This window comes from Parus major, chromosome 5 (genome assembly GCF_001522545.3).
Source record: "Parus major isolate Abel chromosome 5, Parus_major1.1, whole genome shotgun sequence".
NCBI classification, from domain to species: Eukaryota; Metazoa; Chordata; class Aves; order Passeriformes; family Paridae; genus Parus; species Parus major.
Window position 1 is genome coordinate 58,242,593 of NC_031774.1, and position 27,400 is coordinate 58,269,992.

At 41.1% G+C, this 27,400-nt stretch overlaps 1 protein-coding gene across 2 annotated transcripts in view; it reads right to left on the reverse strand.

The window, feature by feature from the left end:
• The window catches only part of PELI2 (pellino E3 ubiquitin protein ligase family member 2), a 68,019-nt gene that overhangs the window by 29,524 nt on the left and 11,095 nt on the right, over positions 1 to 27,400 (reverse strand). The window contains exon 2 of one of the 2 annotated variants that reach the window (XM_015631878.3): positions 13,948 to 14,134. In XM_015631878.3, coding sequence (XP_015487364.1) covers positions 13,948 to 14,134 — 187 coding nt within the window. The remainder of the gene's footprint in view (positions 1 to 13,947; positions 14,135 to 27,400) is intronic. The other variant, XM_015631879.3, reaches the window with a different exon arrangement.

Consider the following 27,400-nt stretch of genomic DNA (forward strand, 5'->3'; position numbering starts at 1 on the left):
ATGCATGAATAAACTATTCAGTTCCCCTGACTTGCACTCAATACTTAAATGCTGGCAAAGATATCCCTACAAAAAAAAAAAAAAAAGAGCATTTATTTGTTTAAAAAATTATTAAAAAGATCTTGAAAAAACAGATGTGCAACAATATTCTGCAGTGAAAAGTACAAATGTAAGACAGTTTTTGTGTCTGTAACCGAATGTATCCTCGTTACAGTTTTGTGCTGCCACTCAAAGCTCAGTTAAAATTGTCAAATGAAATGATGTTTAAGTGTTATGAAAAGACAAAGCGCTACCTGAAGAAGGAAATGTTACTGTGAAGTGTAACTAACAGTCTGGAGGGTCTCAGGTATTAAGTACTTGCCCTCAGGGTTGGATCAGCAAAGCTAAAACTTCAGGAAAGCCTGCTTAAACCCACACTAGTCCATCATGAAATTGTTGTTAGAGCGTGAGGCTGTAAGAGTTAGAGCATTACGTGCCTGTCAAACTGCATTAAGCAATATTAGAAATAGAGCAGTTTAAAGCTGTTTTGGGGCTGGAAGTGTCCCTGTCTTTGGCTGATAGCAGTGGAGGAGCTGATGCAGCAGAACTGTCGATACTTTTGCCACATCACTATCAAATAACTGGGTTTCAATAATACCAGGTCTGTCTGAACTCGCACAGATTCTCCTGTTACTACAACAACAGCAAGAAAAAAAAACAACAACAAAACAAACTCGCAGTTAAATGTGCCATCAGCAGGGATGAAATACTACACACACACAGAAAATAATAATTTGTTGTGTCTGTTGAATCCTGAACTTCACCTTGTCGGGACACGGCAGCCGCTGTAATGAAGCCCCTAGGGAGTACAAAGATAGAGATAATTGCAGCTTTGTCTCACTGCACATCATCCTGACTAACTTCTGTTAGGAAGTTCAAACACCATTTCACAAATTAATTCCAGATTTTTATTTTTAGTGAAAAACAAATAAAAAAGCCACACGGCACTTATGGGGAAGGTGTTCAGAAATGAACAATTTGCTGGAGTTGTAAGAACAAAGGACATTCCTCCTGGAGGAAAGAAAAAAAAAAGTTGTTTCTATGAGGCTTCTCCAGTACAAACACTCCAGGAAAAATGAGCTGAAATTCTGTCCTGACCTGGAAAGATTCATTTTATTTGTGACACCAGGAGATGACACACAGATCCATGACTGACACTTTCTGCTCAGGCTGGCTTCCAAGGAAAATAATAATAGTTTTGGGTAAACAAGAGCTATGAAAGAACAGCATGTATCCTACATTCTTCCCTTCAGAAAGACCTGAGTACCAAGGAAAATATCAAGACAGCAGAAGAGTTTGAAATGTAACGTGTCATTTTTAGTGCTTGTCTCTGTGCATCTCACTTAGCAAAGCAAGAAAATACTGATTTTCAGTAAAGCTGAAAGAGGTAATCTAGTGTAACTAATATTCTAATTACAGAATCATGTCTCTTAGGCCAGGATTCCCCTTCACAGAAACGTGAACAAACAGCAATGCAACAAAATCCTATAATTTCTTGCTTTACAAAGTTAAGATCTGTTTATTCATGAAAATTCAAACCTAGGAGTCAGTGAAGAATTTAGGATTTAAGCCAGAACCATCAGGGCTCTAAACTACTTTCATGAACATAGGCATTCAAAACAAATAATGAAGAGGTGAATTTGTAGTTCTACATTTTTGGATTATTAAAAATCTTTTCTAGATCTAATGTTATATGGAATATCCTGCCAATACACCCCCTCCATTCTGTCAGTGCACTGCTGCAAAGAAACTCACTATGACAAAAACAAGGTTCTCATCTTGCCAGCTCAAGAGAAAAGAAATAAAAATCAAAATATTACCAACATGGAGTGACAAACATAGTGCAAGTGTGATTGTTACAAATGAAAACTGGGACACAGCAAATCTCACAATTCCTGAGCACACCAGACTATTTTTACTTTATGTTGTGTTCCAGTAGGAGCAAGGCTCTACACCAGTAGTGAGTGCTTAGTACAGAGTATACATGTTTTATATGTAAAATGCAAAATGAGAAAGAAAATTGTCTTTTAAAGCCCCTTGAGTACAGTTTTAACATTCTTCTTTCCAAAAAGAAAATGTTGATCAAAATGTTCTCCTAAAAAAGCTCAAAGGCATCTCACAGACAGACCAATCAGAAAAAGCAAAAACCAACATCCACAGTCCTGGTGTCTCTCCCTTCCCAGGGACAAAAGAGCAAAGGAGAGCAGCAGCCCAGGACAGGTCAGTGGCAGGAGATGGGAGAGGGGAAGGAAAATAACAGCAGGACTTTAACCCAGGCTTTACAAACCAATTCATGGCATCAATTTCTTCTTTACACTCTGTATTATGTCTGCATTTCTAAGATGCACAGGAGGTGATGTATAAGGGGATGAAGACAAAGCACAAGCTTCTGTATCAGTTTATTTCCATGTGAAATGTCATCCTCTCATTAGAAGTTCTCATTAAATGTACATCCTTCCATAACTCTATCACAGCCAGATTCTGCATGTCAATTATCAAAGAGTTCCATTCAACCCCTTCAGCCCCAGTTTCTGATGCTTTAGAATTCCTGGTAAAGTTGGAATTAAGTCCCAGCCCAACAATTTTGCAGCAAGAACACCACATCAGAGAAAGAGTCTCACTGTTTACACAGACAACCAACCCAGCTGCCACCTGACAAGGAGACACAACCTGCCTCAGACAGGTACTAATCTTAGTTTCTGCCAAAAGCACCTTCATAAAACCACAACCCCTATTTTCAAGGCAAGGTGCTTTCCCCCAGTGTAGAGCAAAACTTACTCTCAGTATAAGAAACTATTAATAGAGAACTAGTACAGCAAGGCACAATCAGAAATTAGATTAATACAGTATTGATGATGCCAAAACATTCAGCACATTCTTGGCCTTTCCACTTTGCATGCAATTTCTTGCTGTTGACAAAGTTATCTCAGTAAATTCCAAAGGTGAATCTTATTCCACATCAAGTCTCCATGAGCCTGGATGAAAAAGCATTCAATCATCATACTGGCTACAGTTAGCAGGCACTAAATAAATAGATTTAAAAGTAGTGAATGCTTTATGAGAAAGAATTCTAATTGTAAATTACATTCCCCCTCCCAACAGTTTGTATGTCTTCTTTAACACTGCTCATCTATTTCAGTAATGAGGGGACACAGTATCTAGATCAATGCATAAACAAACAAAAAAAGAAAAACAAAAGAAAGAAAGCACATAAACAGCAAACCATCATGGCAAATAAATGTGCAAGCTTTTACCAAGTCTGGAGACTCTGAGTACATAATATTCAAATGAAGAGGATTTCTGTTTTAAAGAAAAACTATTTTTTATCTTCACTGTTCTGCAAATACACGTTGATACACAACCAGGAATAAAGTTATATAAGTGATAAAGAAGAGACATCATGTACCAAGTGTCCTAAGTGCTCTCTCCTTCCTGTTAAGCCTGAGAAACACAAGACTGAGATAATCCTGGAACACTGGACAGGCTGATTAGATACACAGATTATATCTGTGATTTATGAACTTTTACTGGTGCTAACAACACATTTCACAAGTAGGCAAGTGAAAGCCAGGAAAGTACTGCTAAAAGACAGCCTATGTACCATTTGTGCACAATTAACAAATTATTCTGGATAAGACATTTCCTTGAAGACAACTTCCTTGACTTCAAAACAAAGAGTATCTGAATCTTGGCAGGAGTTCAGAAAGTGACTCTGCAGACACTCAAGCTTTTGGCAGAAAAATGACTGAAGGACAATGGATTACATGAGGCTCCCAAGTTGTCAAACATCCCATGTACACAAACTGGCTACAGTTGCTTCTGGAGTGACCTTCAGCCAGGGTTGTAGCAGCAACTCAGATCCCAAAATTGGTATGACCTTCTGGACACATCTGAGTCACTGGAGCCTTGACCAAATCCACGTGTCCTAAACCTGCACGTGCTGCTGAGCCACCCCTGAGCCACCACTGAGCCTGCACAGCCCAAAGCTGCACAGCCAAGCCTTCAGCATCTTCCCACACAGAGCAAATGTTCCACCACAGGCTCCAGTCTCAGCCTCCAGAGCCCTGGCACAGCTGGGAGGCCACAGGGAAGGATTGTCTCCACTGCTGTACCTTGAGCATCGTTGTGGGGTTTTACTAATGCAAACTGCTTTAGTCAGAACAAATCTAGGCAGGACTGTTACTCTTGAGCTGGGAGCAAGACTGGGTATCATAAACCATCTAATTCACATTATTGCTCCACCACCAGTGCTGCAGCCAGGCATTAGCTGGTAAACACTGGAACAGAATGGAAAATCGAACATCCACTTGTTGAGGCAAATATCACCTCTCAGCATTTGCATAGCCCCAAACCAACCTGAGGCAGAAGTATCAGTTGTTAAAATTTCAGAATTTTCCCCTTTTCACAGATGTGTTTGAAGCCATCAAAGCCTTTGACTGAGGAAGATGCCTCCATACTCCTGTTCCAGAGTGGTTTAGTGTTTTTAAGGCTAAATGAGGTAACTCACTGCCACCAAGTAAAAATCAATTACTACTTCAGCCAGAAAAAACCTCAGTGCATTCACAGTGCCACACTGTATGATGGGTTTCTCCCTTGTCATGCTGTATTTGGAGTGCACATATGGATTTTTATTTACCATCATGGCTAAATTTTAATCTGAGGATTTCTACACAGAATTTCTCAGCAGTCTGAGAAAAAGAATCAGAGCTTTACCTCTACATTTAGCAAGAACATCTTCATCTGGAGATGACAAAAAGGTTCCTCAGAAAGAGCCTTGTTTTAAGATGCATCACATAATGGCACAGTGATACTTTCAACCCCAGCAGTATTTGCTACTACAGTGCAAATATACCAAGAGACAACATTAAATAACCAAGGTATTTTTAACCAAGGAAAGGAGAGTTACAGAGAGTTAGTTTCCAGTAACAGGCAAGATCATAACACAGGGATATTTTAAGACAGTCAGCATGGGCTGTCTCTGGAACAAAATTGCAAACATTTTGTTTTGACTTCTGCAGTTTATTTATTACACTCAAGTAGCAACAGAGTCAATTTTTGTGACAAAACACCAAACAAAGATTTGGGAAAGATTTGAGGAGGAGGGGGGATAAGTTAGGGAAAACACTTTATGTGCTTTTCCAAGTTTCACAATCCAGCTTTCCAAGGCCAGCTTTTCTTTGGGAACGAACTGGGAGCAGCTGTCCATGCTGAAGCAAGGTCAGCTTTGTCTCTCCCTGCCTCCCACCTGGACCACCAAGGCACTGCCTCATTCCTGACCTTCAGCAGTGGAAGATTCTTTGGTGGGCTGAGTAAGAGACAGAGGTATGGAAAACCAAATGCTAATGTAGAGAGAACAGGGAGGAGGAAAAACTTGTGCATGTTTTACACTGTAGCCTATTGTCCAAAGTTTCTAATGGTAACTGCCATTACAGGAAGGCTACAAGTCAAAAGTAATCCACAAAGCATCCCCAAAATTTCTTTCAGGCCCCCTTCCAGCTTTTGTGCATTTGCTCTCACTGTCCTATTCAACATTCCCACCAAACCTTTTTGGAAAATTCAGAACTACTAAGGCTTGTATAAACCAAGTTCAGTGCCTCAAAAGTGCAAGCTACAGAAATTGGTCCATAATCACTGAAGGGTTTTTTGATCATTCACACAAGAAGTTTTGCTTTAATAACTCAAACTCTCTAAAAACCTCAAGCACAAAACAGCACCTCTCCCTCACCTTCTCTGAACCATATGATCTCTTTAATTACCTCTTCTGGAATTCTGGACTCATTCAGCTGAAATAAAGCTTCAGCAACAGCACACTGTTAGGAGGAGCACTGTCTGGGGAAGGGAACAGAAGCTCTGATCCTCAGAGGCTGTAGTTCACTACCCAAAGAACAGCTTCCACAGAATTCCCCAATGAGCCAGAGCAAAAGCTGCTACAGGTTCAGAAATTCCCTGGTCATCCAGGGTGTAAATGTGTATGTTCTGGTCCCACAATGTCCTCGTTTTCAGAGGTCATCTGATACTACAAAACAAAGCATCTCTTCAGTTAAACTTCTCTGGGATTTGAGGTTAGCAGTAAAATCCAGAAATTTGCATTGCTGTAGTGCAAGTATAAAATGTGGTTTATCTCACCAGGGAAGGCAAGTTCCATATTCTTTCATTTCAGATTCCCCTGTTCAAGAATACCCCTAACCAATGCTGGACAGAATTGTTTTAAACACAAGAGTTATCCAAGCTTCAAACTGGGAGTGCTTTGTCATCTAAACCTTCAACCAGTTGTTCAGTCTGGGAGGAGAAACAGACTTGTGCAGCTACAGGTCCTGGAACCAGAGTTTCTTTGGCCACATGATCTTCATGACAGTAAACTAAAATACACAGAAATCAAACCTGTACTTGCTTCCCCTTTTCTTACCCTGGGTAAGGGCAAAAGAGAAAGAAAAGCATCTCTCAAGATCTCAAAACAGGAGAGGTTCCCAGGAAAAATCTCCGGGACCACAGAAGTGGTGGTTGTTGTCAACATCCAAGGCTGAGAGTGCAACACTTCAGGCTGACCCCAGCCTGAGACAGATCACTGCTCAGACACTGGCCTTGTTCTCAGGCCACAGCCCCCAGAGTCAGAGTCCCTGGGAAATGTGCAATCCTGAGCTCAGTGCACCAAATCCAGAGTTTTTCAGGTGGCCAGAGTGTGATACCCCTCCCTGCTTGCTGGTATCAAAAAGCAGAGAAGAAAGCATCCATCATTCCCTGGCTGTGCTGAACTCAGTGTAAGAGAGATCCCTCAGAGCTGGGAGAACACAGAGGGCTGAACAACAGAGCAAGCTGGCAATGCTGGGCCTTTAATGAGCTTCCCCAAGTCACAGCGATAGGCATCTGCTGCTACTGAAATTAGAAGGCCAAAGTATAGATTACCACAAGCATTATCTCACAGCAGGCATCTGCAGAGTCCAGAACTTCCTGAAGAACTGGCAGAATCACTGTGGACGAGAGACATGCAGAATTTCAAGGCAAGTCTGTACAGAACACACTCAGTCTGACACAGAGGTCACCTAAGTACAAGCTCTGATGTAGGTCCAGGGGCTGGACTTGTTCGTTTTCATGAAAGGACACCTCAGGGATGATAAAAAAAAGTGATAATAATCTTGTAGAAGCAAGGCCACAATGCTAAAGAATTCTGAATTACTTTATGACTGCCAGAGAATTTCTGCATGCAGAGCTGAAGAGTTTGGAGCATCCAGCCAATGAAGCATCACCATAAGCACTTTGCTGGGAATACATCTCTTTAAATGAGATTATCGGGATAAAATACTCCCTGGTTTCTCCTAAAATATTTGCGAGGTCTTTGGTGTTTAATAAGAGCAAACCAGCATGATCTCAAAACAAAGTAAATCTACATCTAAAAGAAAGCATAAACATGTCTCAGACAAGAGACCTACAGAGTGGAAAGAGGAATCTTTGAATGTCACGAGAGTCACCCTTCTTAGTTCTTCCCTTGGCAAACAGATAACATTACTCATTTTACAGATGGAGTCATAAGAGACTCTCAAAGAGAGAAATATTTAGATTTTGTTCTTTCCATCAACAAAATCTCTAAGCACTCTGGAAAACAAGTATTTTCTAATTTGTAAAACAGGAGTAGCAGCTGTTTGTTTCTTTGAAAAGTTGCTGTTGGCCCATGATACTTCAGTTGCTTTCTGTGTTTTCAAAATAATTGCCCCTCTCAACAAAGCCCTGGAGCAGAGAAGTCTCATCTCCTCTTTGATGCAGTTCCAAATCCTCTGTTCCAGGACAACAATTCCATACTCTCTGACTGAGTACACACTACCTGACTTTTCCAAAACACAATGTTCCATCCATTTAAGACAATTTTGTCTGGACATTAGTTTGAGATAACAGGAAAAGCATATCCATCATAAGCTGCCATGTTCCCCTTGTCATGGCATTTTCTTTTGAGCATGAAACAACCTGTACAGAGAAGAGGAATTCCTGTATTACAGATGCTGACAGTCCCAGGCTCTAATAGTTGTATGCAAGCCCCTGCAGTCACCAGGCTGTTCCCAACTGTGCCCCAGCACAGCCCATCCAAATACCTGGAATATCACAGCAGATCACTTTAATACTCTCAAGAGAATCTTCCTCAATACTGCCAACTTACAGGGTGTTATCCCAAACAAGTTCCAAAGGCAGCAATACTATGCTCAGGCCATCCAGCTTCATTTGAGCCAAAAAAAAGGGGAGTTTTCCTGACTTTTAGGAAGCTTAAAGCAGCCCAGCTCTCAGGAGACATGCACTTCCAAGACCAGAGATCCATTCCAGCCGATTTAGAGTCCAAACAGAATAAATATGAAACAGGATAGAGCTTCACCACTACAGCAGGTGGTCCAAAATTTCCTACTCTAAATTCTGGGGAATGGTGGGGAAGCAGGCAGGAACCAGTCAAACTGGAACAAGACCATTTTAAACGTCATGCTACATTAAGCTCAAGCTGTGAAATTTTCATCTTCCAGTGAAACAAGTGGCTCTGCCATCTCCAGTACAAATCCTACTCGTCGCTTTTCCCGTGGCAGAAAAAAATCAAGGACATTCCGTGATGGGCAGCAAGTTTTGCAGTGCCTGACCTTACACTACAGCATTTAAACCTCAGCTGAAATGCAGCCTCTCCTTTCCCTGGTTCTGCATTATCACAAGCCCAAACTCCCCAGGTTATTTCTGACATGGTCAAGGGAGCTGCAAAGTGACAGATCCTGCACAGCAGCACTTCCACAGCCTGGCTCCCTGCAGGAGGCCAAGGAGAAGTGGATGGGGAAATGAAATGTTCCCCACTTTCTTGACACCAGCCCTGGTGATCACTGCATCTTCCTCTGCTTTCAAAGGGTACCACGTTCAAGTAGAATGTGCTCGAAAATATTGATTTAGAGCAGATGTAGTTTAAAGAGAGTTTACAAGGAAAGTATTTTTGATCTTTTTTTTATCCTCTGAAGGGAGAGCACAAAAACAAAAAGCAACATTAAGTCATAAAAAAATAACTGTTGTAGACCTCAGCAATTTTTAATTCCCCTTCCTTGACTAAACATCTGGGTTTTGTTAGAAAACACTATAAAATGATTTTCCAAAACCTTTGACATGCATTCTACTCAACAGGACCCAAAAGCTCAGGAGGGAGCTTCAAAACCAAGTAAGGGCTGTTATTTATTCAGCCCTACCATTGAAATTGGTGTAACCATTTTCTCCAGCCCAACAATTCCCTGCTATTTGCAGGGCACAGGGGTAGGGAGTTAACATGTTAAGATGATGCTCATTTAATAGAAGAAAAGGACATTACACCAAGGAAACTATTATTCAAGCAGACCCAGTCTGATGAGCCAATAAAAAGCTGCCTCTGCACAAGCCAGGGCTCTCAAGACACCTATGTGATTAAGTTACTTCAGAACAAATTAGTGCTCCATGAAGTGATCAGACCATAAATAAGCCCAACAGGAAAGAGAGAAGCCACTGTCAGATACAGCATCCTCCTGACAGCAGCTGAGCTCTACAGCTCTCATTCAGAATGAACACCAAAAAGCTGTCAGTGCCAAAAGGATTTGTGGCCTTTTTACTCCCAATTCAAAGTACGTCAAAGCAGATGCAATATCTACAGTAGATAACTAATCACAAGAATCCTATACTTTCATTTTCTCTCGTCACTCAAAGCACAAATTGCAGCTCTCTCCCCGACCTAATAATTATTCGTATGGCTGTGTTTTGTTCTTCTCCAGCAGCAGCAGGAAACTTGATTAGAGCTGCAGGAACCCAGCCAGTGACTATCCAAGCTGCTGTTGTGATAGCACAAAGCAGAAGCCAACTCGGCAGGTAATTGGACTTGGAAGTCAGAGAGATCTTCCTCAGTCAGCTTGAAATAGTCATTTCATGGGACAGAAAATAGGCTGCCTTTATCTACCACAGGTTACCAAAGGAAAACTTTGATCCTAAGAAAGACAAACATCATAAATACCAAGACACACCACCATAGAAAGGTATTAAATGTGGGGTTTTTCAAGTCTTCAACAATTCAAAAGGCATTTGGAATCTTTTCTGGAGTCACTATTATACATGCAATCACTCGGGAAAGCACAACATTCCCTTGTTAAAAAGGAGTATTTCCAATGCTCAGCAGTTACATTCTCTTGCCCACTGAATACTTTGGAAAGTCTCAATTACCATCCACACTGTAACAAGGGAATTCAGTCATACTGCTAGAGTAATCCTAGGGAATCCTGGAGGGCTACTGTCAACAATTCCTGCTTCCTAATGCCATACTTCAGGTAATTCAAATGTACATGAAGCCCCTTCATTTCTCTAAACTTCACACCCATGGGAAGAATTCTGAAGCATCAGAAGCCAATAGAGAAATCTAAATGCTTGCAGAGCCAAAGTCACGGGGGATTCCAAGATCAGAATTTCCAGTAACACCAGTGAGCTCAGTGTTAATGCCAGCTGCCAGCACCCCTCTCATATGGGAGTTCCACAAAGAATCCCAACTAACAACATCCAGCAAGAAGCCAGGGCTGGTCATGGAGAGGAGCAATGAGGAGTGAAGCTTTACCTGTGCTTGTACAGGACAAAGTGTTAACCTAGTGATCCACTGAATCAAGAGACTCCATGTGGACTGGAACAGGAACATCCACATTTTGCACAAACTGGGATCATACAGTTTTGTTTTGACAGCATATTACTGACCTGCTTAAGATCTGTAAGAAAAGATCTGTCCTCAAATATCACCCCAGTGATATTAAGCCAGTTTTGTTTTCACTCAGGCACCTCTTTCCTTGTTAGACTCAAATATCACAAACCAAAAAAAAAAGTCGTCACAAACCCCCAAAATACAAAAAAACCTTATCAAAACTTCCTCTATTCCTCCCAAAATCCATTGAGGTCCAGTTCAGCATCCCATCGTTCCCAGGTGATTATTCCAAAGACAACCTTTTATCCCACTCTCACCTGAAGTTCAGCACTTACTAGAGAATTTCTACCCAAGAAAACCCTGTAATCATTCCAGACACCAGCAGACACTGACTGGAATTTCATAGCATTAAACATTGTGCATGAGAACAACAGTTAACACAACTCAACTAAATGAAATGAACATTACAACTGACTTCTGACTTTGTTAAACAGCTCCAGCAACTTGAAAATAAAAATCACCAACCCAACCTAGGTTATGAAGAGCCAACAGTGAACTTGCACCTAGGAGTTCAGTAGTCAGAGAAAGGTTTTCCCAAATTCTGTTATTGTGACTGATAAACCTTCCTCTCCATCACAAGACCCAGGTCAAGAGGCAAGGAATGATCTCTCCTGTGATGTGATGATTTTGAACTCTCTAATTCAGCAAAGGGGATTATTAAAATCTTGAGAAATATCCATATTCAGTTAAAGAAAACTCACTCCCCATTCCCCAAACTTCTACCCCAGACATGTCCATACAGACAATCTTAGGACAGCAGGAGAGTTTTAAGCTCTTTCTTGCAGTCAAACCAATTTGGACAATGCTGGAAAAAGTCCATCTCAAATGGTCTGATTTTTGGCAAATAGGGGATGCCACACAATTTACTGAACTGTGCCTAAGCACAGAGTTAATAAAATAGGTTTTAAAGTCCAGTGCATAATGTTGAAGAGATGCCTCTGTATTTTAACAATGACAACTCTGAAAAAAAACTTGAGACTTACTATTCTATGCACTACTTTTCCCCTAAATACACCCAAATACCCTCAGAAGGCCAAACATTTGTGGACTTTCTTCAGCACCTCAGAAGGCAGAGTGGCAAAAAACAAGTGCTCAGTGGAAAAAACAAAAGGCAGTGATTCATATGCAATTAGCTCAGCTAAATTTACTACTGAAGCCATTGCTACTCCAGCTGTCCTTGACACCTGCACAGCAGGGACAATGGAACACAACAAGCATCCTCTTACCATCTATTGCAGTGTTCAGGCTGACACACAAACTTGAAACTGGTGACAGCTACAGTTCTTGAGCTGCTGCATTAATGCAATCAGCACAAAACCAGCCATGCACCTTTCTGAAGCCTCTGTTTGTCAGGTAAAACCAATGGAGGCAGGCAGGACTTCTGCTAAATCCACCACCCAAAAAGCAACAGGACTTGTCTTTTTACTCACGGATTTACAATGACAGATAAGTAGAGCAAAATAGAAATTTGGTACCAGTAAAGTTAAAATGAAGGATGTACAGGGAGGAAACTTCTTAACATCCTAGGCAGCACAAGTTTCTGCTGGTTTATCCTTCTTAAATATGAGTTAAGACTGAAAGACTGAGAGCATAACCAAACTTTTGAGGTCATGTTGCCCATTATTTTCTAAGAACTAAGCAGCTCACTCTATTAGCCTATGTTTCTGCAGTCATTTACACAAGTTACATGCAGAGACAATTCTCAGTAAAATAATTCAGGCTCTGGTGCCCAAGATGTGAGAAGAGCTGATGACACCATCTTTAAAATATAAGTGTCCTTTCTGTGCATGGGAAGAGCACTCACAGAGCCACTGCACCACTGTTCTGGCACACATCCACCAGCCCTGCCCCAGACAGCAGCACAAATACACAAAAGCTCCTTTCTAAGGGTTCAGAGAAAGTGCAAAATACATTCAACTTGACACATCTACCCAAATCCAACTGCTCAGAGGAAAGGTTTTAATGTCCCAGATCCTCTGCTATCTTTATAAGGGCACGAATTTGTACAGCACACATATTTTATCTGCACTACAATAACACCACAGATGAACATTAACCAGGTTCCTACTGGCGTCTGCCAGGTGTTTAAATATTTTGCAACTCAAATGCTGAAATACTATCTGCAGTCTAAATGCTTAAGATCATCCAGTGGGAAGATGTTTATATTTTCATCCACTATGTAAAACACATTTTTTGCTCATTTGTTACATTTTAAGCAACAAACTAGAATTACCAACATATACTACAGGTCTGTTCTGAAGGTTGATTTCATCTGGAAGATTTAACTCACAAAAGCTTTCATTTTGGTAATAGAAACACTGAAAAATATTTACTCTAACTTTTAATCCAAAAGACTCCTTTATCTGCAGCAGGCAACACCTATACAATGTTCAAAGAGAACAAGCTCTGATATTGTGTATTTTGATAAGTTTAGGCATATACTGTGTATGGTGTGTATTGGAAAAGAAAACAATCCCATTTTCTTCTCTTGGTCCAAGTCAGACAACACATTTCTGAGCACAGTGTAGATTTTCTCTCTGCCCCAAAAGATAATTCAGTGAGGTACATTTCACACAAACCATCTTCTTGTGTGAGTGCCACCACATAACTCCCCCCTCAGTTTAGTATAAACTCTACTCACTTCTTGCTTCTAAGAAAAGGCTTTGTGAAGAGAGGTAGGAAGACCTTTTGCAGCCTGAAGTACATTCAACCATCAGAATTCTGACCTGGACACTCCTATACATTAATATGTTACTATGTTAATATATTAACTTTGCTGCTTTTCCTCCTTCACCCACACTAAACTTCAGGCAAAAATTTGTCTGAAAAAATCTGCCCTTCATTTTTCAGAAAAATGAAAGGCCCAAAGGGATCAGAACATTTTTATAGCATGTCAGTTAGCTTCCTGAAGAGGAAAGAAATATCACTCCAATGAGAAAGAAACTAAAATACTTCCCTTGTTTTTATTCCCTGTGTAGTCCATGGCTCAGATAAAACAGTCAGCACTGACAGCCAGCTTTCTGACCAGGGCAGGAAGGTCAGATTATCTCATACCTGAGTTTACAGACTATTTTAAACAGGTAACTGGATTCAAGCTACACACCCCAGAAAGCAAATCCACTGCAGCCTCTCCATCACAACAAAAGTATCCTACAAGCACAGAATAAACTGACAGCAAGGAAAATCAGCAGCAATACCTGAGCTGTTGTCCACACAGGATGATCCAAAACCAGGATTTGCCCAGGGTCACATACCTTTGATGCTTGAGGAGTAGAGATGACATGAACAGTGCTGGGTTTAACCCCACTTGCCTTCGATCGCTTACAAAGGGCAAATCTGCTTTTCCTGCGCCCCCTGTCTCCATTAGGGAGGGATCCATTATATCTGGAAATAAAGGAAAAAAAGTTTAGCATAAAACAGTTTGGAATCCAGCAAAGGAGAGAGAGGTAATTTGGCCACAAGAGAGTTTGGTATCATCAAATGCATAGGGGAAAACAAAAAGAAGTAACCATCAGGCTAAGTTTTGCTTCCTGAATTGAGCATTCAAACATTCTTTACCTACAATGGTTGAAATTTCATTCTCATTTAACCCTAATTAGTTACAAATGAAACGCTCAGTTTTTCAGCCACAGAAACACCTGTTCACATCTAGAACCAAAGGAATTTGGAAGAACAAACTCTACACCTTTCATTTTGATTTCAGAATATAAGGAGCTCTAAAATGTTTTTACCCTACCACCTGTCTGCCCACATCTCATGCAGGAATGGAGGAAGAACAGGGGCAATATGGAAAACCAAAATAATTTAGGGGCAAGTAAAATTATATGAAAAGGAAATTTACTCACACAGAATGCTTTGCTAGTTGTGTCCCCCTCTATTTTTAAAAAAAACTTTAACCCTAAAGGCTTCATCTATTATTAAGGAAAGGGGATGCAAGTCTTTTTAATTTATGTGAAGCCTCACTAATGACTTTCTTTATCAGGTATAACACAGGAGCTCTCGACAGTTCTTTCATCTCTCCCTGAGGACACAGACCCAATGGATTAATTATTCAGAGAAGTCTGAAGCCTCAAGGGAACAGAGCTCCTTCCCCAGGGAAGGGATCAACTGGAGATTTCTTTGCAGTGCACAAGCATGGAATTCACCATCACCTCATCCCCAAGACTTAGGTCAGGTAGAGACTTTTCACCACCATTCCAGTCAGCTCTCAGCTGGAAGAGCTTTCAGGGCTTTACTGACTCTTCCATTCCTGATCCTCAGAGATTTCAGGTTTTCTCAGGATTTCTTGGACTTTTCTCCAAGAAACTACAGATATTACTCCACTGATAAATCTCCTCTGTCTTACTGGTGAGGTCTGTTCTATACTATCCCTCTCCTACAGTCTTTATGAGTACAGGTTAATATTGCAGGCAGAAAAAGAATATGAAAAGGAAAGAGGCAGCAGTGCAGTAACCCGGAATATTTTTTTAAATTATTATTACATGCTGTATATGTAACTATTTGTGTTACAGGAGAATGTACTTGGAGAGCCTCCTACCCTTCTAGGAATCCCAAAGGCAGGACTGCTGAATGACTGAGCACAAGCAAGAACAGATTTAACATAATTTTTATCTCAAATCTCACTGCTCTAGATTTAAAACACAGACATTGAAAAAATGGACATTTAATACACAATGCAAAAGCCACATAAAAAGTTGAGACTTCCAGCTGAACTCCTCTCACTCCCATTTTCATAGGGAAGACCACTGTGTCTTTCTGGAATGTTAAAGGAGATTCCCAAACACAGCACAAAACCAACAGGAGTAAATCACTACTATTGCATGCCAGGCCTACTTGCACCTTGGAAATTTCTCATTAACTCTACTCCAGAGGAGTGCAGCCTGTGGATCCTCATCACAAGAGATCAATCCCTAGAAAGCTACATCAAAATGTTCCAAATGCAGCTTAAATACCAGCCCTTAAAATAGGAGTTATTTGATTCCCCACTTGAATCTCCCTGGGTATATGCACATGCTTTCTTTCTAAGACACTATTATCAGGAATATGCCAGCAAGTTTTAACTTGTTGAAGACAACATTCTTTCTACAAGTATTTTTATCTGGAAACCTAAAAAAGTAACAATTCCCTCAGAAATAATCTATTACTATTATATATTACCATTGCTAGCTTTATATCCTGTAATTGATTTTTCTTATGCTTGTGTAACTGTTAAACAGTAATGAATTAAAGTAGTTCCACTGGAAGTTAAAACCAGGCAATTGGGGTTTTATTGTTTGGGGTTTTTTCCCCTCATTTTCAGAACACAATTTTAACTGGGAAAGGCCACTCTGTTTAATTTCAGGTCTCTGTGGGGTTTAATTACTGTTAAAATAGATAAATAAAGAAAAGTTCAATGTTAAAAGAGCTCTTGGAATCTTCAAATATGAAGGAAATACAAGCAAAGTGAACATTGAACTCATTCATCCTGATTAGCACTGACATATTTTCATGAAGGTTTTCCTTGTGCCCATTTCTACATTTCCTTTTCACAAAGGGCAGGAGGAATTGAGTGGTAGTTTTATGATTTGTTATGCTTCAATTATGGACCTGCAAGTTTGATTTTTGATCCAACAGCGGTAGAAATAGCTGGGACAATTCCTAGGGATACACACATGTTTTAGAAGGGGAAAAGAAAAGAGGGTGTGAGAAGTTGCCTCTTTCCACAGCCAGAAGAGGTGTTCATTTTTCCCAAGCCAGGTCTCTCTGCTGTTCCAGGACACAGCTGGATTCAGCACCCAACAGGAGGAATAGCTGCCCACACCTTGCTGGGTCAGCTCTTCTAAGCACAGGCACCAGGAACTACAGCAAAACCTGTCCTGCCCTCTCCTCTCCATAGCTCTCAACTCCTCCACTGAGCAGTGCCTGGGAGAGCAACAAGTGCTTCCCTCCAAGCAGCAACAGGATGGGATCACACATGGAGAAGGGACCAGGATTGAGGACACAAATTCCCCATCACCAAACACTTCCTCTCACAAAGGAGAGCCATTTCCCTCCTCCTCTGTGCTCTTCCAAGAGCTCCAGGATCAGCTTAGGGAACACACAGCTTTCTGCTTCACAAGACCACTCTTCCCAAAATAACCTGCAGCTGGAGCTCTCCTTCACCCCACCAAAAAGCCTGGAACAAACATTTCCAACTAATAAACAAGCTAGGAAAAATCTCAATTTCACAGCAACAGAACAATAATTTCTGAGAGCACCCTGCCCACACACAGATCCATGGGGCACTCTGGAAGTTCCCCAGATGTTCATCAGACCAATACATGTGGAAGGAGCAGCCCTGTACTTTTCCCAAATGCTCAGTGACAGCAATACTGGGACAAGCTGCATCATGAAACCTCCTGGGATAATTATCTCAGTTGATAGCACTATTCCTTGCAAATAAGGGAGTGGTGCTGGCATGGGCTATGGGCACCATAATTATCAAAGCCAGTTTCCTACAGATTTACATCAAACACTTGAAGAGTTTGGTATACAATGAGCTGCAAACTCCAATTAAGCTTTTCCCATGGCTGGGATATGTAATGAAAGCCTCTTCTCTGCCTGGATTCAGGGCTGTCTGGAGAGCAAGACCACACATGCTCTCTCCCACAGTCCACTGTGGCAAGTTCCTACTTTCTACAAGTCTTGTACTACTTGTACTACTACAAGGACTTGTCTACTTCAGAGATCAGCTTTGAACTATTTGTCAGAAGGCTTGTTACACAAGCTTTTTTGGTTTATGGTTATTTTGGTTTTGTTTTTTAAAATAAATCCAGCCTAGACAGTGGTGAAGAGTAAATGACAGTTCTGTTATGTGGTACAAGAGCTCTAAATCTTGACCTGCAGCTTGGAAAGTTTGACTTCAACTCAAGGAAATCATCCTTTTATGGTATTTATGGAATTAAGGTTATCTACTAGCTGACATTGAAGGTGCTGCATATAGCTGACTTCTTTTACAATGCTATAAAAATACAAGCCATCATAAACTTAAATACTTCTGCATACCTATGCAAACTATCTCACAAAACTGAACAACTCCTGATTTTCACCAGTAATATTTCCCCCAGACAAAAAGAAAATAATTTTACTTTGCTTTCCTTGTCTATTACTAAGAGATCTACAGCACACCTCATTGTTTTTGGATGAAAACCATCCCAAATGACAGACTTGGCTATAAACAGATGAGATGCTGCAGTTCAGTTGTTTCCATGGCTTTAGTGAGTCAAACAGCACATCTTTGCTCACTAAACAAGAAAGGTCCAGAAGTGGAGTCAGACTTGAATAAATCTTTCCCTGTAAGTATATTCTGATCCCATATTTGGTAGAATCCTGTAGTACATACTCTACACATAGCAAAATTCAGTTTGTGCTTACAGTGTATTTTCCCCATCCCTGAACCAGTGTGGTCCCACACTGCTGCCAAAAGCAGCAATCTCACCTTTCGCTTGTTAATTCATTCCCACTGCTTCTCTCCTTGGTTCACATGAAGAGGAAACAAAACTAAATTTATGCTTTAAGTTCAGTTTTAAAACCACATTCCTCACTCCCCAGCCCATTGCAAAGCCACAGAAGCACTTGTATCAGCAACATGGAAAACAGCAGAGAGCAGGCGAGATTCCCTTGGAATTACTGTGAGCTGTCATGACATCCACCACATATGAAGGCTAAAGATCCCTCTTCTTTAGATCTGAAAAGAGTCACCTTTGCAACACCCAGTCCCAGAGCTTTTCATGGCTTCACACTCAAGTCCTGACTAACTGGAAAACCCTCTGCTGCTGAAGCAACCAGCACTCCCTCCCTTGAACATACATTAAAAGGGAAAAGTCACATGTTTATAGCTTAGAGCAAAACACAAAGCTTCAACATATGCAACACTGACAACAAAATAACTGTATTTGTGTCTCCCTTTATATAATATCACCACCAGTACTTCACAGTCTTTACGTCCTCTTCCCTTGTATCAACCTCAACAATTCATTTTGTATCTAGTAATATTTCAGCAAAAGAATGGCTAAGGATTCCCTTTTTTAAAAAAGGCAAGAATTATTTGAAACACATTTTTCTGCATCACAGCTTCAAAAAACAAGCAGTTGCTGTCTGCCAGCTATCTGAGAATTTCAGTGAAACACAACAGTGAAATTATTTTCAAACTTAATCTCGTGGGGAAGAGCTGCCAAATAGCAAAAGCAAAGCTAAGGAGTTCTTCTGGAGCAACGGGATACTCCTGGTTCATTTCCTCCTTGGAGCTGTGTTCTCTGGTGCTGTATCAGTGTCACAGGCATTAACTCAATATGAATTTAGGTCTCAGCTTGTCTCCAGCTGATTGCATGCTCCAGTGCCTGTTCCAGAAGCAGCCTCCACCACCAGAGGTGTGCTAATCCCATTCCTGTTGGGGAGTTTTGGCAGTGAACACACAGCTGCTCCTTGAACATCACAGGGCTTCAGACATCACTACAACAGATGGCAACAAACACTTTTAATGCTGAAGTTTCTTGGAGGCTGGAAGGAGGATACTGTTTTATCCTTCTTGCCCTCATTTCCAGGCACTCAAGACTTGACTGACCAGAAGTTTCCCTTTCATGCACCTCTGGAAAAATGTACAGCTGCTTTCTGATCACACAATGACTGAAAACAGAGCTGGCAGTCACCTACTCCACTCCCACCCAACTCAAAGGCTTGATCCAGGCAATCCATAGCACCTCTGTTTGAGTTAATCTGGAAGATCCAGGTCTCCCCATTGAGTTTCAACTTCTTCAGAGTTAAAACTTTCCCCCCATGCACACAGCAAGGCAGATCCAGATCAAGCAAATCTGCACTCCTGCCAAATCCACCAAAGATCTTAAACACCTATTCTCTCTTCCTTCTCACAGCAGGCTCACATGCTAGAAGATTAATTCCCATCAGATTTTGCTTTCTTTCTGAAGGAAAATGTTTTAAGTAGTTGCAACAGAAAAACTAAAGTAGTATTAAGTAGAAAGGCTACAGCAATAAGCAACTCATGGATAACCAAAGGGCTTCCATCCTTTCATTAACAAAAAAGTCACTGATCCAAGACCTTTGGTTTATGCAGCCTGGGAGGAAGTCCTGAAAGAAAGACACAGTCCCACCTCAGACTCTGCTGGCTAAGACATCTCCATAGGCATAAATGCTTCCTAATCACTACCAGTCGTACGGCTTAACAAAGCCAGTCTTCCTGCAGAGCAAGAAAATCCAAACCAACAAGTTCCAAAGTCCCAAATAATCTCATCTCTTTACCCAATTAAAAGCAATGTTTTTGCATCTTTGAATTCGATTATCCATAAGAAAGGTATGTTGGAGTTATTAATTGTGGCTACAATCAGTCTGGGGTTTTGGGTTGGTTTTTTTTTGCTTCTGAGACAAGTGTCTGTTCTTACAACTTGCATTTGTGAAGTCACTTTACTATCATAAAACACTTCAGGAAGCATTCCCTTCTTCAGCACTTTTGGAATACTCGTTGGCACAGTGATCAGCCCTGTGTGTTCACCACAAGCCTTCTCCTCCCCAGCACCAAACTTTAGTACTCCTTGCTTTGTTTGCAGCTCCCTGTACGGTTCTTCTCAAGCCTTCAAAGAGGCTGCAGAGCTTCAGTGAAATGCAGCCTGACCTGATCTGTGCCATGACTCCAGATTTTTCAGAGAAAAGGCTGATTTGCATCACTGGCTCATGTTTAGGAGTTACTTTTAATTACTTTTTTTATCTACCTTTCAAAAGTTGCTCCTACCATCCATCAGGAACCCAGCAGTGAGCTGGCCCCAAAGCCTCACAGAGCTTTTGTGCTCATATCCATCCAGCCAGCCCCATGGATTAGCTCAGCACACAGTAAAAGGTTATGTACACCACAAAAAAACCAAACAAAAATAGCTTTCAGAGGCACCTACTGCGGATCAGATAAGCAAGAACCTACTTTCCTCCTTCACAGGGTATACAAATTAAGTGGAACCTTATCTAGTGGAAACACCACAAGAAGTCACATGTGCCGTAGCTGAGGTTCTCCAGAGTGACCTTAATTATTCTCTGGTGTTCTGGAACAGAACTGGTCACTCTTCTGGTTTGGGGGGAAAGGCTATTCCTGGCTGCTGTGGCCTCCTCCTGTTCCTCCCACCTCCACCCAGCAAGAGATCAAAGCATCTAGTACCCTACAGATCAGGTTAAATCATTATTTTTTTAATTATTCCACTCCACACATCCCCCTCCAGCACCAGCAGGACTACCCTGCTATTATAACAGCTGTAACTTAAGAGTCATAAGAAATCAAGTTTGTTTCAGGGAGAATATTTATAGAAAATACAGCTGACTAATCCTCATGCATGTTTAGCTTACGTAATACAGGCACTTCAAGAAAAACACACCTGATCTGTATTAACTTCACTCTATACAGAAAGTTAAAGGATGCTCTTGGCCTGCAAATACCACATGGACTGTGTAAGAACTGCTTTTAATCAGCTTTATTTACACCACACATCCAGCTTCCTCCAAGATTCCCAAAACTCTGCTATTTTGATACTCTTCTCCTCACTGAGGGGCAGAGGAAGAAACTGTGGAGTAAGAAAATCCAGAAGTAGCAGAAGCAACCAGTTCCCAGGTGAGGGGCACAGGAGTCAGGGATTTATTACTGCAGCCACTTGGCACAGAAGACCAGGGAGATCCAGTCAGGAATACAGAAGAGCTGGTGTTTCTTCTGGGCTGCGAGAAACTTTATGCACAAACTTCCTATTTCCTTCTTGATATTTTTCTTAGCAAGCGGCTTGTTACTCATCTCAGATTATTCTTCTGGAAAATAACTTGTTGCTTTTGTTTTTGTGAAATCAAAGATAGCTGTGTAAGTAGCACAAGAGTTTGATTAAAAGCCGACACTCTGGAAGAACCCAAGGAACATGCTGATGCAGCCTGCTAGTTCATCAGGTTAAGCTTCAATTAAAGCAGTCAAATAACCTGAGAGTTCCAAACAACTTAATAGCTAAAAGCTCTCTAAAGCAGGGATGACCCGAGTCTCACAACACAAAACACACAAGTCATCCATAATCATGATATGATCAGGGAAAAAGAAAGCTAGCAACTTTAACAGAAAAAAAATCCCATATTTAAGATATTATTATACCAATTCAAATAGAAATAATATGCCAGCAGAACATTAGAATGCAAGAGGTTTCCCTTTCAAAAAGCAAAGGGTAAGGGGTAAGGAAACCTCTTCTTTCACATAATAATTTCCTTAACAATCCGTATTTCCAACATTTTACTGTTCCCCCCAGCATTCATTTAACAAGGAGGCAATTTTATTCAGTGCTTTAAGCCCATCTCCAAAGCTGTCAGCTAAAACCATTCACCACTGCATAAAACCAGCAATGTTAGTGCACAGCAAAACACAGGGTATAAACTAATCAGGTTCATTTCAAATCATGCTTTTTATTCCAGCTAAAAGAGCACAAGAGGTGGGCAAAGCACCACATTTGGAGAATCCTCTTTCCAACCCTAAACCTCTCATAGCAAGGAGAAAACACTACTCATCTGAGAAGGATCTATAATCTACCAAATGCCACTGGTATTGTTTGATAGAGAATTTGGTTAATACACACAGGGCAGAAAGCAGAGATCTGACTTTCACTGCATTCAAAACAAGTCAGAAAAACACAAAATCCCTTTCAAAGCAAAGTACTAAGCACAGCTGGCTTTCGGTGCACAGGAGGAAAGAAGGGAAGGAGGAAGACTTGATCCACACACCACCAGAGGCTCAGAACCACACAGCTTTGTTTGGAAACTATTTACAATCTGCTCTTAAATATCAGATCAAGAAAAGGCTGCAAGTTTCCAAATTGAGACAAATTAGATTTCATAGCATGTAAGAGGATGAGACACCTCAAAACCCACCTGCCCTCACATTCTGAACATTCTCCCAACCTATTTGTACTTTCCACACGCTCAAAGGTGCAAAACCAAACTGCTCAAATTTTAGTCTGAGGAATGAAGAGTAATAACACCATGTTACAGCTGAAACTGTGCTACATTAAACATTATGGAGAAACTACATTTCACTCAAAGGACCATTTGAGCCATTGAAAATAAAAGCACAGAACCAATAGTCATTTCCTAGGAAATCAAGTGCTTTCCCTAAAACCCTATCAAGGGCTATTTGATAGTTCACATTTTCACAAGAAAAGGTGATAGCTTTCTTATAACTTCACCTCCAAATACAGGCAGTGGCAATGTCATTTTTGTGATTTCACAGAGAGTGGAAGAAGTTCCAAGATGTCTGTAACAGCTTTTTCAAACACTCGAGCATGACAAGAATCTTCTTAGGCTGGTTTTGGTACCATTTAGCACAGAGGAAGAGACAAAATTTGCATCCATTTTGTGAATATAGGTGATCTCACCAGCAGTGCACTGCATAGAAAGTGAGGCACTCAACTACTGCATCCTGAGCTGCAAGAGCAGCTCTGAGTCTAATTCTATTGATTTTAACATTCTTTTTAGTTTCCCAGGGAAAAAAGACACCCTTACAAATTCAGCCCTCAGTTCAACCCTAACTGCTCAATAGAATCCCAAATATTTGCCTCAGGAACAGAAAATAAAGAATTGGGTTTCCTTCTTTGTAGCACTTGCAAGCATTGTTGCCTCTGAACACAGCAGCTTCCTTAATATCACTGATTCTGCATTATATCAACTGCTCCATGGCACAGGCTGTCAAAGGGAAGATAATCTACTGCACTGCCTGCTCCTAGCACATTTAGAGTGGGAAAGTAAAGAGAAAAAGCAAAGAATCACCCTTCTGCCTGTTCTTGGTTAGCAGCTGTGTTATGTGCCCTAAAACGCACACAGGATAAATTATTCTTCATACCCAGTCTGAAAGAACTACCACCAATCTACTGGATCTGTGTGTGGACCCAAATTTCACAGGCATCACAGCACTGCTGTACCTGTGGGGCTTTTAAAAAAGTCTTAATAAACCAGAAATTAACAGTGCAGCAGTACAGAGAGCTGGACTTCAATATATCTTCTTCAGACTTAAAACACACTGACAGCTTACTAATTCACAGCAACCTTGGGTGTTTGCTTTTATCATAATCTGTAACAAAGTTAATCAGACATCTCTAGCCAGGAAAACATTTCTGCAAAGCCATTAAGTGTTTACTGCTGATCAGCAGAATGAATTCTGATCTATGTACCTTCCTGACAATAAAGTCTTTCTGTTTTATACTTTCACCCCACAGAATTGTGAGATTTTGCTTCCCAAAAAATGCTACATAAAACAAACACTGACCTTTCAGGGCCTGAGAAAACACCACTTACTAACAATGAATCAAAGCAACAGAAGTGATGAATTCCTAATGTTTTTTCAAATCCAAATGCTCAGAGATTCTGATCTCTGAAGAATCTCACTACAGAGCTTCGTGCAGCAGTGCCTGAACAGGAGATCTTGCACTGCTGTGCTCTGCAGATGGGGAGACATCTCCCCCTCACTGAAGCAACAAGAGACTTTTACACAAGACAACCACACAAGACTGTGTTTATGAACAGACACAAGCTCTGAGACTGAAGCCACACTGAAGGCTCTACAGCAGAGAAGTTTCCTAGAGCAAAATTCTCACTCAGCTCATTTGCAGGGCTATTCCAGCTTCCCTACTTCTGGTTATACTCTGCAAGCTGAAGTTTCATTCCAACAAATACTAAGTAATGTGTACAAGTGGCACAATGGTTTGTAGAACAGAAAATAAGTTTAAAACCGCAGATAGCTCTCCCTCCAGTTTTTTCCTTTGGAAATACAGCTCTTTTTCTCTGCCAACACCCACAAAGACAGACAGCATACTATTACTATTTTTATTCACCAACTTTCAAGAAAACAAGCCACCCCATATGCTTCCCTCTATTTCTCTAGATTCCTTTGATTTTAAAAGCAAGGATGCCCTATGGGGCAAACCAGACCAAGAAAACAGAGGATCTGTTTAAAGCAGTGTTTCCCCAAGTACAGGCCATAGTATCAAACAGCATTACAGGACTCAGAAGCAGCTTTTGCAAGCCAAATGGAAATTCAGCTCTGGAAATAAAGCTCACAAGCTCAAGACTGAAATTGGAAGTGCATTGCCCAGCAAAGCATGACTGCAGGAGCTAGTTCAGAGACACTGAAATCGAGTAATTGATTACAGCTGCCTGGCTCGAGAGATTCCCTGTTGCCCTCAAGTTTTTATACCTGACATCACTCTCCATAAGGGCACCTTGGCCATGCTGCACTGTTTCCAGCTGAAGAGGGGAGTGGTATAATGCTAAAGAGCTTTGCAGCCACTGCAGTGCATGAGGATGTGTAAGTACAGACATAATCTGAGTCTATCTCATTTTTATGTGGGTTTTGGAGATACCAAATTCTTTCCTATCCTCCCTTGCCCAGCTAAAGGTGCTGCACGTGCATTTCAGAACATAAACCACACATTCCCTTGCTACTCTGTCAATTCTTTGGCATTAGACTCACTACAGTATCTCTAAGGGTCTCCCACAACTGTTTTCCTTTCCTCCTACAGCCCTATCAAAAAGAAGCATTTGTAGAAATCTCTCAGGCTGCACCACCTTGAGGGGGAGCAGAAGATAAGAATGACATCCAGAAATATTCACACCCCATCAATTTGTTTCCATATCTTTGTCAAACTCAGAAGCAAATCTCCTGGAACTGCCCATTATAAAGGAACAAGCCTGAAACCTACTGGAGAGACAGTCATGTCTGGACAAATCCCAGATTCTTCCTTTCAGAGTTTTAGCCAAGGACAAAAATCCTCCACTAGGCTATTTTACAACCAGTAGGAAAAGGAGACATTCCACATCCAGAAAATTTAAATGTTTGAGTAACACAGAATACTATTCTTAGCTCTGAACTGAGCTCATACATGAGGCAAAATATGAGACTGCTAAACTACACGAGACATTGTTGACAGTTCTCAAAGAAGTTCCAGCTTGTGCTCAAAATGACTCCAAAAAGCTGGTTTTCCAAGAAAAGACACCATTCCCTAACTCTTTTACATCTACCCCTCGGTTATTGGGGTAGCAGAACATTTGTGTCCATTCACACTCACTCAAACCCAACATCCCAACGCTGTTATTACTATTGCAGGCAGCAGAGGTGAAGCAATAGTAGTGACAAGGAGAACAATGAAAAAACAAGGAGTTTCATAAGCCAGGGAACCAGCAAAGCATGATTTCCTCTGGGTACATGTCTTGCAGTTGGATTCCTTCTTTGTCTACTGAGGTGACAGCTCCAAATGAAGCTTTTTCTCAGAGGTGAGAATCAGTCACACGGATTCCCTGATGTCTAACAAGGAGGGGGGTGGGAATCTCATTCATCTTACAGCCTCTCCTCACCAGAGCTCAAACAGCATCGGGAGGCTGTGGAATAAAATCAGTTCAGTGACATCCTTCATTTCCAGTTACAGACTACAACCTCACCTGTCACTACATCTCTCAGTAAATCACGGCATGTTCACCAGAGGCAGATGGAAAATGACTGGGATAAGGAGCCAGTGGCACCAGCAGAGCTGAGGATTCAGTGTCCTCCTCCCGCAAGAAAACTGCCTGGACAGCCAGGAGCAGGGACTGCTTCTCTCCAGCTGTGCCATCACCATCCCAAAACTGACTGCTCAGTCCCAACACCAGATCCTTAAACAGCTTATCCCACACCAATAAACAGCAGCAGTTCCAGAGGCTACAGGCACTTACAACCATCAGTGTGAAACAAGGACCTGCTCAGAACTTCTCCACATTTTAACCACCATTCATTTATGACAAGACAAACTGCCCCTCTGAACAATCATTATCTGGACTTCTCTTCTTCCAAAACAAACAACAAATAATAGGAAACTGAAAGGTCCTGTCAAATTCTGCTTGCTATACTGTATTTTTTAAATTTTGACAAAAGCTGTCACACTGCATAAGTCTGTACATCAAATAAACTCTGTCTTTTTCCAAATACAGAGTAAAGTCTAGGAAGAGAAGCAGGAAGAAAATGAAATGTGTGTTATCTCTAACCAGACCAGCCTTTAATTTAATAATGACTAAGTAAACCAAAGGCTGATCCCAATCACTTTTACAATCAGTTCATGCACAAGGAAGAATGGTGCAGGAGGTGGGAGAACATCCCTTTGTACTCGTGGTTACAATAAATGAGTTGTTTTTACAAATGAATACACTTATTTTCTGGATATTAAAGAGCATCATACATTCTTATCTCTTTTAGTTTAACTCAGCTAAGTATTTTGGTCTTGTGACTTAGGCATGACAAACTGATCTTTAATGCATTTCTCAATCTCTGCACAGCACAAAGCATCCCACTTTTACCACCTGACATATTCGTAACTAATTTCATCAGTTCACAAAAGTGAGACACCTGGTTTTTCTCAACTGTCATCTCAGCCCAAAACTTACAAATAAGCCCATTCTCCTTCTGGCTTGGGTCTGAATAGTCTGCAACTGGACCCCAGCCAGCCCCAAATCCTGTTCCTTCCTTCTCGCCTGCACTGGCTACAGAATGCCCAGAGGTGAAAGAACAAATCACTTTTGCTTCAAGAATCTGCTTACCCTTTAACAAAATACCATTTTACCATTGTTCTCTCTATTGTTCTCTCTACACCAAGAGAT